The sequence below is a fragment of the Zootoca vivipara genome, chromosome 3, assembly GCF_963506605.1.
Source record: "Zootoca vivipara chromosome 3, rZooViv1.1, whole genome shotgun sequence".
In the NCBI taxonomy this organism is placed as follows: Eukaryota; Metazoa; Chordata; class Lepidosauria; order Squamata; family Lacertidae; genus Zootoca; species Zootoca vivipara.
In genome coordinates, this window is record NC_083278.1 from 59,602,461 (window position 1) to 59,614,852 (window position 12,392).

A 12,392-nucleotide genomic window follows, 5' to 3' on the forward strand; every position below is an offset into this window, starting at 1 on the left:
TTCTTTATTTGCCTTGTTAAAACAGCACTACCTCTGCAAAATCCAAACTGCTAAAAAAAACACAGCAATGCCCTCAACATTTAGATATCAGGTAAGGGGGACTTAACCACATGTAGGATGAGAGGCACTTGTGAGACTGAGTCAATGTCTCCTGCTATTGCACACAATGGTAACAGAACATGCTCCTGTATGCTAAAGGAGTATACAGGTAAATACAAAATCATTTTATAATGCAAAAAACCAACAACATTGCATTTTGCCACAGTGAGCCAGTTATGCATGTACCAGTTATTATCTATTATTTATGCCTGCTATATACATGCTATATCTAAGTACAAGTCCCTCCTTTATAACTGAGGTTCCAGCACTTTCAGAAGAGCATGAACATGACATTGTTGCCCTTGGAGCTCATCAAGCACATCCTCAGCAGGATGCGCTTGAGGAACTCTTATGGGCACCTACATTCATTACACTGAAAATGATCAGGAACATTTCATGCGGCAAGGTAGATAATGCTGACATGATACAGGACTGTCTTTGCTGTCCTTGCTAATCAGAGGTCAAAGTCTAAAGATAATGAACAGAAAATTCAGCCTTCCAGAAAAAATTAAAGCTGTATTATTAAACTACTGCCAGGGATAAAACAACTTACAGGGAAGATGACAGATGCTACATGCAAAATTATCTTGAGCCCCCCCCCTCCCAATAAGTACTGTACCTAGGACTCTAGGCTCTTAACCCCAAATTTTGTTTTGGGCAAGAGGAAGAGTATTGTTAACAGAAAATATGCATGCACACTGGTAGCAACTTAAAAAAAAATCAGTGTACTGTTCAAAACTGTTGCAATAATCATTCTGGGGGTTTGTAGAAAAAATGTTTTGTTACAAGTTTGCACCAGTGCAATAAAGCAAAGGATCCAAAAAGAGATTTCTGCCTGCAGCTGGCTCTGAATGTCCAAAATAGTTGGTGGAGCCGAGGGCTCAACAAGATTTTAGCTGGATAAACATTACAGCACACAAATCTACTACCTGTATCAAGTTACCTAAACAAAAGCTTTAAGCTCTGCAATGATTTTATTGCATGAAAGGGCCCCCTACTTTTCTCAGGAAGACCAAAGAAAATGAGCAGACTTGGGATTCCAAAGTTTACAAAAACAAAAAGGGCAGGTGCTCAGCAGTTTCTTTTGTATGCAGTTTCTTTTAAAGAAACTGCTTCTACACCCTCCAAAGTATGGCAAAGTAAAAATGCTATGCAATTCAATAAATTAAAGCACATTACTTAAAATTTGTGCAACATGATTTAGCTTTTCTGCAAAAGATCTAAACAGATTTTAAAAGCCACATTTACTTACTCTTTTTCTTGAAAAATTTGATTAACGATTTGAGCTTTGTATTGATAAACACCACCATTTCACAAAAGCCTGCTGTGTTCCTGCAGTTTGGATCCCATAGAAAGCAAGGGTACAATGCAAGAAACTAATTTCCAGACCCCAACAGTCCTTGCAACCCTTACTAACTTTTTGCCTCCTGCTTCCACCCCTCCCCCCTTTTGTTTCTTCTTTAAGAGCAAGCTCAGAGTTGCAGGGAAGGTCCTACCGATTAGAAACCATTAACAGTCCTTGAACCTGAAAGCTTCCTTCTGAAACATAAAGCGGGTGTCTGCAACAGCCAGTTACAACATAGAGGGGGGGAGCCAATCTTTGTTCATGTTTGCATGGAAGCAAGATGGAGATTTCTGCTTCAGCATTCATTCATTCATGCATGCATGTCTCCCTCTCTGTCCCCTCCCCCAGCAAATAGTCAACAGTTTCCCCCTCCCTTTTCCACCACGTCAGGTTGTACTCCACAAAGAAAGATGAGTAATTTTAAGTGATTTCCCTTGCCATTACTCTCAAAGGATTTTCAAAATCCTCCACAGGACAAAATATGAAGTGGGTGCTTTCATGGCCATGCTTTGTATACAGAATTTAACTTGCCTGGGACAGTGAGACTTTAAACTATTGCTTTCCAAACCTGCCCCGCTCTTTCGCAACATTTATGCTCAGCAAGCTCTTTAACGACTGCATTTTAATTGTTCCCAACATGCAGGGAAGGGGGTTTCCTTCACATCACCTTGCTTTCAAGTCATATATCTCCCCCCCCCCAAAAAAAAAACACCATCAACTACAAATTTGGTGGCAAAGAAGAAGGGTTACACACACCAGCTTCCTTCCTTTGTTCCTTTCTTTCTTTCTTTCTTTCTTTCTTTCTTTCTTTCTTTCTTTCTTTCTTTCTTTCTTTCACTAGCATGCTTTATTACAGCTAATTTAAAGGAAGCTACAAAAAATACTTTAATTACTAAGCCTATATGGCTTAACACGTTACCTAGACATTAAAGTAAAAAAAAAAAATCTCACGGGATAGGCAAAGAGCCTTTGTAATGAAAATATCTATCTACTTCCATTAGAAATGATTTACAATATTTGGAGAGAAAAATGCTAACTACAGCATCAATGTGCTCAGCAGGGCATCCCTGCAACAGAATGCTGAGGCTCAAGAAGTCAGTCCCCCCTTTCAAAGGAAGGCTAAGCAATGTCTTGGCTTGACATTGAAAGGAATTCTCACTTCCCCAAAGAAACCCCAACAGCAGGGGCCTGCCTGCCCAGTCTTTTTCAAAGGAGGCCACATAGCTTCAGATCTATGGAGTAGCACATGCAGAAGGAGGTGCTCTTGGGAAACATTCCCAGCCTCAGTGGATTTTTCAAAAATCACTGGTACACAGGACAAAAAAAATAAGTGCATAAACTTTTTCTATAAGAGGACATCTAGGAGAAATAAAAATAGTTCTGTTTGACAATGTTGTGTGTTCTGAAGGGTCTGAAAATTGAACACAGTTTTGGCATTTAATGTCACAAACTACTTTTAGCATAAATTAATGGGGAGTTGGCTTCAGGAAGTGTCTCCTCAAAATCCACTGACTACCAAAGAGCATAAAAATGCTAAGGCAGTTATATACCTACTAACTGAGAAGACTCAATGGGGACTTCTGTCTGAGTAGACATGTATAGGATTGCGAGGATTGCGACATAAAATTTCAAACCCAAGATCATTTGCACACATTTATTTGATTGCCTAAAAAGGATGCCATCTGGTTTAGCATCATTGCAGAAGTCAAACAATACAAAAACACATAGATTCATTGGCCCCTGTCACTAGTCTATGCAGCACAAAAAATGGAAACTTCATGCAGGTCTGAATGTTTTTACCTTAAATAAATGTAACATTCAATTAACTCAAAGACATACAAAACTCAAAACATACAAAACAAACAGGATTATAATATTGTTAAACAGTAAATAATGGTAGGTAGCCGTGTTGGTCTGGGTCGAAACAAAATAAAATAAATCCTTCAGTAGCACCTTAAAAACCAACTAAGTTTTTATTTTGGTATGAGCTTTCGTGTGCTCATAAATAAAAACTTAGTTGGTCTTTAAGGTGCTACTGAAGGAATTTTAGTAAATAATGGGTTTTAGTCTCAAACTTTGACAATCCACCACCTTATCAGTCAAAAAATGATTATATATATAATCATTGCAGTGCAAGACAGGAGTGCCTGGCGTGCTATGGTCCATGGGGTCACGAAGAGTCGGACACGACTAAACGACTAAACAACAACAACATATATATATATATATACAGTTGTATTTGTCTTTCCTCATTTATACGGAAGATTACCATCTAATATTTGGCATGCAACTCCCTCTATACTGAAGGAATACTTCATGAATAGTTTTCTGTACGCATGAATAGTTTTCTGTACGCTGGTTTCAAAAGCACTATCATGAAGCAAGAAGACTAATATTTGCATTAAATGAGGTTGAATTGCCTATGCGCCTTGTTTGCTAAATCACAGGTAGAAGATTAAGAAGCTAAAATCAGAAGTGGTACACTTAAGCCACATTGTTCTAACAATGTACTCTGAAGGAATGGACTTAGACCAGAGTTCAGATCCTTGACTTCTTAGCTGTAGGAACACACTTGTTGAGTTGGGGGGCAATTCATCTCCGTGTGCAATTTTCATTATCAACAGGCATAATAGCAACCTTTCTTACAAATGAATGAAAATGAATGCAGAAAGGCCACAAAGTGGGTTTTTTTTAAAAAAATTGCTAGAGATAAAAGTATGTGACCCAGCACTAGATCGGATTATGTGCATAGCTGAGCAAATGGTCAGGAGGAAGAAGATCCTCTTGTCCTCAACTCTCTATCCTGCTATCAAGAAAACAGCAACCCAGTAACATAGATAATTCCAAGATGGTGCTGTGGGGGAGAAACCCTTGAAAAGGGCCAAAGGGTTTGGGGAATGTGAACGAAACACACTGAATCTTTGAAGGTATAATCACAAGAGGGAGGAGGAGGAGGAGGAGGAGGAGGAGGAGGAGGAGGAGGAGGAGGAGTAGTAGTTTGGATTTGATATCCCGCTTTATCACTACCTAAAGGAGTCTCAAAGTGGCTAACATTCTCCTTTCCCTTCCTCCCCCACAACACACACTCTGTGAGGTGAGTAGGGCTGAGAGACGTCAAAGAAGTGTGACTAGCCCAAGGTCACCCAGCAGCTGCATGTGGAGGAGCGGAGACTCGAACCCGGTTCACCAGATTACGAGTCTACCGCTCTTAACCACTACACCACAATGGCTCTCCTATACTCTTCTATCAGTAAAATTAACCATTTGAGATAAGATGTTAGAGCAGACTGTTTCTATTCAGCTGTACAGATGTTGTCATTACCAAAACTTATTCCAGCTGTTAATTAAAAATGCAATGCTGCTAGTTTTAAGGATTTGTACACGTTACATAGAACTGCTTGACCTTTCAGGAGAGACATAAGTGGTCAGTTTTATGTGGTGTGCCTGCAGCATGCATTCCACCCATCCCCCCCCCAGCCCATTGTATAGCCCTCTTTGCATATATGTTTCCAGTTGACCTGGTCCATGACAATGAGAATCACATAAAAGGATTTTAGCCATGAAACAACTGGAAACATCCTTCCGCCCTCTTCAAATAAAGCTACAAAGACTCCTTAGGAATCATTTTTGCACTATGTAAAGAATTTGAAAACTTTTATACTATCTATTGCTGCTGTTCAAAACATGATTCTGAATAGCCTATGGTTTTAAAAAGTAACATGAATGACATTTTAGAATGCAATTTTGCAGGAAGAGTTCAAGGGTGAAGACTGAATGTTCCTGAGTAATCTATTCATCACTAATCAACCAGTCCGGCCCCAGTGATTCTGAAATTAAATTCTATTAATGTAATTGCTGGATTCAACCTTATCCTGTTCTAAACTTCATGGAAGGCTGTTCCAAGGTTTAGTCAATGCTTTATCAAAATATATACATACCCGGTACTATAATACATACTATGAAGTCAAGAAAGTTGCATAACTGGCCAATCCCAAAACATCAGTGGTGGAAATCTCAGAAAATTTCCGCTCCCAAATCCATAGGGGGCGGGGGTTAATAAGGAGGTGTGTTCAAATATTAGAAGTCTAAAAGAAAAAGTCCTCCCCACGCCAAAAAAAGAAGACACTGATAACAGACATCTGTGCTTTTTCAGTGTGTCTGGCAAATGGAAAAAACAGATCTACAAATTAAGGCTGAGAGCCAGTGTAGTGAAGTGTAGGAAGGTCACACGAGTGAAATCAGCACTCAACCATGAGGTCTGCTAGGTGACCTTGGGCCAGTCACTATTTCGCAGACTAACTGACCTCACATGTTTCTGATGAAGATACAATCAGAACTATTTGCAGCACCGTGACCTCCTAAATAAAAAAAATCACATGTATCTGAGAGTATCTGAGAGTCAGACTCACTGAACTTACTGGAGCTTTCGATTTTGCTATACATTTTAAATATTTTATGCTGTGTGTACATAAAAATGATTAGGTCTTTGAAAGGCCCTTTACAAAGCAAAAACATTTGCCAGGTTGAGCAAGAAGCCATATGAGGGACTAAAAACAGGCACATTTCACTTGGCATAGGTGCATTTATGTCCATAGATTCCCTAAGCACATGGAATGATAAAGCAAAAGAAAACTATTTAAGGGTATGATCCTAGGAAACACTGAACCCCTTCTCACATGCGGGAGGTTGCCAACTTTTAGTACTTTCAAGAGCTCTCTTTCAAGGTCTTTAGAAATTACACTTCCTTCCATTAGTTCTGTGGCAGGAACCTTAAAAAAAGGGTACAAAAAAGTCATCGAGCCCTGCACACTTATGCTCAGATTCAATTAACTCAATCAACCTGCTTTACTGGAATATTGCCATCAAATGGTTCTTCTACAAGGAGGAATGATAAATAATTTATAAATTATGAGGCATTCTTCTCTCCTTTCAAACCAGCCAGGCTCAGCCATCCCCTGGCATTTTCCTAGAGAACAAAAGTGACTTCCCACCACAAAGACAGTCCCGAGAGGCAATGAATTCAGCTGCCCTCCCATCTTGAACTCAGCTCACTCACAATGGTCTCTTTCAACTCTGCAATCGCAGCCTTCCTGAATCTTGATACTTCTCTGGTTACTAAGAAGTGATAATTAAACTAAGGATCCAGAAAGGAATAGGGGGGGGGGAGTCCTATTTTACTCTTAACAGCTATAAAAGAGAGAGAGAGACCTGTGCACCACTTAATCCAAAGCAAGAATTATGCATAAAGTGGGGCTTTACAAATATTATTAAGTAGGTAACGGCTTAAAAAAAAAACATCATGGCAGCTCCCTCATTATCCATGCACACAGGAGACTAGAAGACTCCAGGAAGGAGGTTGGGAACTGAGGAGCAGAAAGGATATGGTGAAGAAACAATGAAGCAGTAAAAAAAAAAGGGGGGGGACAGAGCTTATTATGACAATCTTGTTTAGACCACAACATAATAAATATTGATTAAATATTTCCCCTATTTTCTAATTCATTATATCTCTGTCATTAAGAGCTACCCCCACAAGCACCACCAAAACAAGGAACAGGATTTTGTGAAGTTCAGTTGCTAATAAGGATCTCTGTTTTGCGTTTGACCAACCCAAGCTCTTGGAAATGGAACAAACAAACATGTTGGAATGGCATACGAAGGATGAACAAGTGAAATCAGTAATTATTGATTGGGATAAAGATCTGGGGCACAATATTATGTTGGAGGACTGGGAGAGGTTGTGGAAAAAGGGAATTAAGTTTACTGCATATATTGCATTAAGAGAAAATATGGTGAAAATGACGTATAGATGGTATTTAACACCTGTAAAACTTGCAAAAATGTATCATACATCTGATAATAAATGATGGAAATGTAAAAAAAGAAGAAGAAGGAACCTTTTATCACATGTGGTGGACATGTCCCAAAGTAAAAGACTTCTGGGAAAAGATTTATAATGAGTTGAAAAGGGTGTTGAAAAACACTTTTCTTAAAAAACCAGAAGCCTTTTTACTTGGAATAGTAGGGGAGGAGGTCCCCCCAAAAGATATTACTTTCTTTCTGTATGCCACAACTGCTGTGAGGCTACTACTCACCAAGAATTGAAAGACTCAAGATATACCAACTATAGATGATTGGCAGATGAAGATGATACATTTTATAGAACTTGCCAAATTGACTGGGAGACTCCATGACTAGGAAGAAGAGACGATGGAAGAAGATTGGAAGAAATTTAAATTATATTTGAAAAAATATTGTGATATTTAAGATCCCTTAGGGAAGTAAATATAGACTTTCGGTATAAATGTAGGATGTAGGTTAAATATAGAAAGTTTTAGTGCAAAAATTGCTTATTTGTAAATTGTATGAAATTGCCAAAGATGAATAGAAATGAAATTCAGATGGAGGGGACTGAGGGAAGTCACCTAACGATGTTAAGGAAAGTTATGATTAATAAGAAGTATTTTTGTGTTGTTTGTTGTTTGTTTTATTTGTATGTATAAAATGAATTTTAAAAAATTGGGGGGGGGGAGGAAATGGAACAAACAGACCCTTGTCCCATCCACCACTGAGCCATGCAGAAAAAAACAAATGTATTTTGGCTCAAATGTGGAAATAATTTAAACGTCATAAACTTTAAATCTGCCCTACATTCAGTAAATGTTAGCTTACCAAACATACAGAGTATCTTTTATAAATTCCAAGCCTTCATAGTAACTTTGTAAGTTTCAGGACCAGTTAACATCACCAACGAATCAAATCTCCCTATCTAATTTGGAATCAGATTAATCTGAAGAATATCTGCTGGATGTTCAAATTAATCCAGTTTTAAATTGTGCCAAGTCTGAATCAGCACAGAGCTCTCTCTGTTGTGAACCTGTGCCACCTGCCAAGAGCCTTTGCTTGCCATGACCGTCCTCTCTGAGATTCCTTCATCTTTTCACATACTTATCAGAGTGGCAGGGTTTGTATTCATAGTAGTCTTCAGGTTGTAACTGCTACTTCAAGCATAGCCCACAGTATCCAAGGTCAGCCTACTGTTTGGGCAGGGCTTTGGAACTTTATTTTTTCTCACCACCTAGTTTATTAAAGTTTTTAATTAAGTTATTATTGTAGTTTTGTGCAACAAAGTTGTCATAGTTCCACAGTCAGCTGAAATCCTGATTAAAAACAGGTCAAGAAAGGAGGTTATCTGATAATGCCTAGAATTGTGCAGCAACCATATTCCCAATTTGTTTTCCTAAGAAGAAACATAGGTTGAGATTGTCCATTGGGAAAGATGAAGAGTTCAATCACTGCCTTGTTAACTGCAGGATGGATGTTTTCCTACTCATGATACCATTACTTGTGTCCTCCTAAATTTGGACACACTTTCTCCATTGGCTTCATTACACATGTTTGTGCTTACTCCCAATAGCAATGTCAGGATTCATACAGCAAAACAACTGAAACTGGTCAAAGTAGCTGATCCAAAAGTCAATAGTATCTTTAGGCTGGATTGTGGTCACCTAACAAGTCAGATTTAGTAAGGGTTTTCTGTAGTGCTAAAAGTTCTTTAGCCTAGGACAGAGTAGGGAAAAACTGCAGCCCTCCAGTATAGCCAAACATCCTCCACCCATTTTAGGCCTTTTATTAGAACTTTTAGATCTCCCCGCCCCCATTTTATGCTGACTTTGCTGCTCTTTCTGTTTCAGTAGCTACTTTTTATTTTAGAATATGTAGGCTGTTCTACAAGCCTTCAATCTAAAGATCGGGTTATCAAATTATGGTAATTAAATTTTCAAAATGTGGAAGGTTACACAAATGAATGTGGATTTATATCTCATTGGATTCTGATCATGATAGAAGGGGATATAAATAATAAATTACTATTTTATAGTGGCCAGATTTAGTATGAATAACTGTTACAGGGTATTTGCATTTCAACTGAATGAAACAATTCCGTTTCCATGGCGTAACCATGCATTCAATTAATATTCATGACTGTAAGTTTGCCATGATCTTGAGTACTGTATTAACTTAAAAAAGAAAACCCAACATATTTACAAAGTGAAACTATTGGAAATTCTGAGCTTTTATGCAAATGCTTCACGCAAAAATCTTGCCAAGCAAAAATCTTGCCAAGCAATGATGAGTGCCTTTTTACAAATAATCTGAAGGACAAGTTAGCTAAAATACAGCAGGTGATAGCACATTGTGCATGCAAAATAGTTTCAGAGTGGTTCCGCTTTCATGTCAATAGGACAAAAAACTGCACAAATCAGCAATTATTAGAAAAGAATTTAGGTTTATATGTACTTTTCTCAAACAAAAATAGATTTTAATTAAATGCTATTCAGAATAGCCAATTAATTAATATGTCTAGTTTGAACAGAAAACATCTGAGTCAGCAGCACATGGAAAAGCCAGCTATGTTACTAAGAAATCTACTGTAAGGTCAAAGGGAGAAATGACCTTAGAAGAAGAAAATTTGATTGTTTTATTGACTTCTTTATACTGCAATCAATACAAATGGATTACTAACTCCCTTAGGTAAAATTAACCAGTAACAGCCCAGAATTGTGGGCTTCCTGTAACTGATGTGTGAAAAGCTGGTGCTCCTTTACCTTATTCACAGCATCAGTGTGAATAGCATTCTAAAGCACATGCCTTAAGTTTTCCAATCATAAAATGAACTCACTGGGTGAGCCCTATTGCAAGTCACTGTCTCCCTAACACTATCCAGGCATTCTCCTGCTCATATAATCAGAATCACAGGTGGAAAAAGCAGAGATTGCTAGATAGCTCCACCACTATCCATCACATATATCAGGCATAGGCAAACTCGGCCCTCCAGATGTTTTGGGACTACAACTCCCACCATCCCTAGCTAATAGGACCAGTGTTCAGGGATGATGGGAATTGTAGTCTCAAAACATGTGGAGGGCCAAGATTGCCTATGCCTGACATATATGCTGCCTTCCCATGTACTTAAGGGTATCAGGGAGCCTGCTGCATCTGTGGAGGTTTCCCAAACAGATTAAAACCCTGCTGAAAGACCATCTCCATCAGAGGCTTCCTTCAACTCTCATTCAACCAGGCTATAATAGAAGGAAAGGCAGGAGTTCAAGGCCTCTCCATTGGACCAGCAACTTCTAGCTCCTCTTCACCTTGAAGTCGTTTTATTCCAGCAGGTTATCATTACAAGAGCTTAGCAACTAAAAACTTACAACCAAATTGGTTCTTCTGTAATTCCTAACACAGCTTTTATGCTCATATATCCTCATTTTATCTCATTGCCATTACCACAAACATGGTATTGCAGGGGCACAGAGCCATATGTTCGATTCCTTTAGTAGTATAGTAAGCCTGCAACATAGGTGAGGGCTACGTTCCAGGGATTGTGCCTAAAGTCAAAATCATGTATAATCAAAAGAACATTGGGATAAATGGCGGATGGGATTGCTAAAGACTTTCCCCCTAGATACCCATCCCCTTTCTGCCCCTTTTTATTTTTATTTTATTTTTAAAGATTGCCAAGCACGTAAAGCTGAATGAGCACAAGTTAAATGCATGTAAGTTACAGGCTCACTGCATTACAACTGTAAAAATCTTGGGAGACTCTACTTTCCTTATCTGTCCAATCAACAAATTATTTGAATTGTACAGTACACAATTTTTACAGACACTACAGTGATTACATGGGGAAACATTCCTCTTAGAGACACTAAAAGTAGCTCTAAGCCTGGGGCACTTCAGCTGATGGGTTCCTGAAATCAATAACATTTTGAGCAAGTATAGCACTGAGTTCCAGACACATCCCAATTAATTTTAAGTAGAGATTTGTGTGTTTGGTAATCCCACCCAATCAATAAGCCCCCCCCCCATTTTTTAAAACTATTGGGATTGCAATTTCTGAATACAAAGACCACTGCCCTGTCACTTCTATAATTTTAGGCACCTCACAATTTTATCCTCAGTGATACTGCTTAACATGGGAGAAAAATATTTTGTATTAGAACACACTCCACCCTTGACTGATCTCTTGATGCTTCCAGATAAAGGCCTTTTTCCAGATAGGGCTGCTTTTTTATTGGTTGTAAAACTTTAATGAACCTTCCACCCTATCATAAAACTTTCCATTTTAATTTGGACTTGGATGGCTCCATTTCCTGTTCACACTGGCAGGCAGATCATGATAGGGTGTATCCAGAAAAAGAAGATGCTGTTGGACCCCTCTCTTTTCACGTCACTTCTACTCTTTTCCCTTTTCTCTTACCAGACTATTCCTTTTTCCTGAGCATAATTTTTTTCTGACTTAATTTTTAATTTCATTATCTTCAGCTTTGGTCCCCTGGAAGTTCAGCTGGTAGAAGCATCATACTTCTGCTGTTGTGGAAAAAATAAATTCACTTCCCCCCCCTTAAATTCTATACTGATGCTGCTTGCCATTACTAGCAGTAGAGTTAAGCAATGTAATGCCTTTTTCTGAGCATGGAAAGATGGTGCTGACTGAAGGAGGTGCCCAGTTTTCCACAGTGTCACACATGACAAGAAGCAGACACTCAGTCGTTAGGAAGGAGAGGAGAGGCAGTTCAGCAGCTGCCTATGTGCAGCCCTCGTTTTTCTTAGTAATAAACCAAAGAAAAGATGCTGGTTGGTTACAACTGGTGGCAACCATTTATGCTCAGCATTTGTGATGTTGAACATATTAAGATTGCCAGTTTTAGGATTACATAAGCAAACCCACTTTGAGATTGTGGACATTCTTCAGCTACTTCTATACAGACAAAGAACAATGATTAGGCATGAGATCACCCATCTTTTCATTGAATGTGAAGACCTGGGATCCTGTGTTGTGCACTGATTGACTAACAGCTAAAGAAGTATTTTAATCATGATTGCAACATGTACCTCCTTACCCTCAAATGCTAGGGCACTGCTAAATTCAAAAAATTGTGAGGATCGC

At 38.7% G+C, this 12,392-nt stretch overlaps 1 protein-coding gene across 6 annotated transcripts in view; it reads right to left on the reverse strand.

Annotated features, from left to right (window-relative positions):
- The window catches only part of NHSL1 (NHS like 1), a 140,752-nt gene that overhangs the window by 50,215 nt on the left and 78,145 nt on the right, over window positions 1-12,392 (reverse strand). Inside the window, exon 1 of one of the 6 annotated variants that reach the window (XM_035108874.2) lies at window positions 1,352-2,247. The exons of the other annotated variants lie outside the window; for them this stretch is intronic. Coding sequence (XP_034964765.2) covers window positions 1,352-1,409 — 58 coding nt within the window. The 5' untranslated portion in view covers window positions 1,410-2,247. Of the gene's footprint in view, window positions 1-1,351; window positions 2,248-12,392 lie in introns of those variants that run through there. 6 annotated transcript variants of the gene reach the window in all.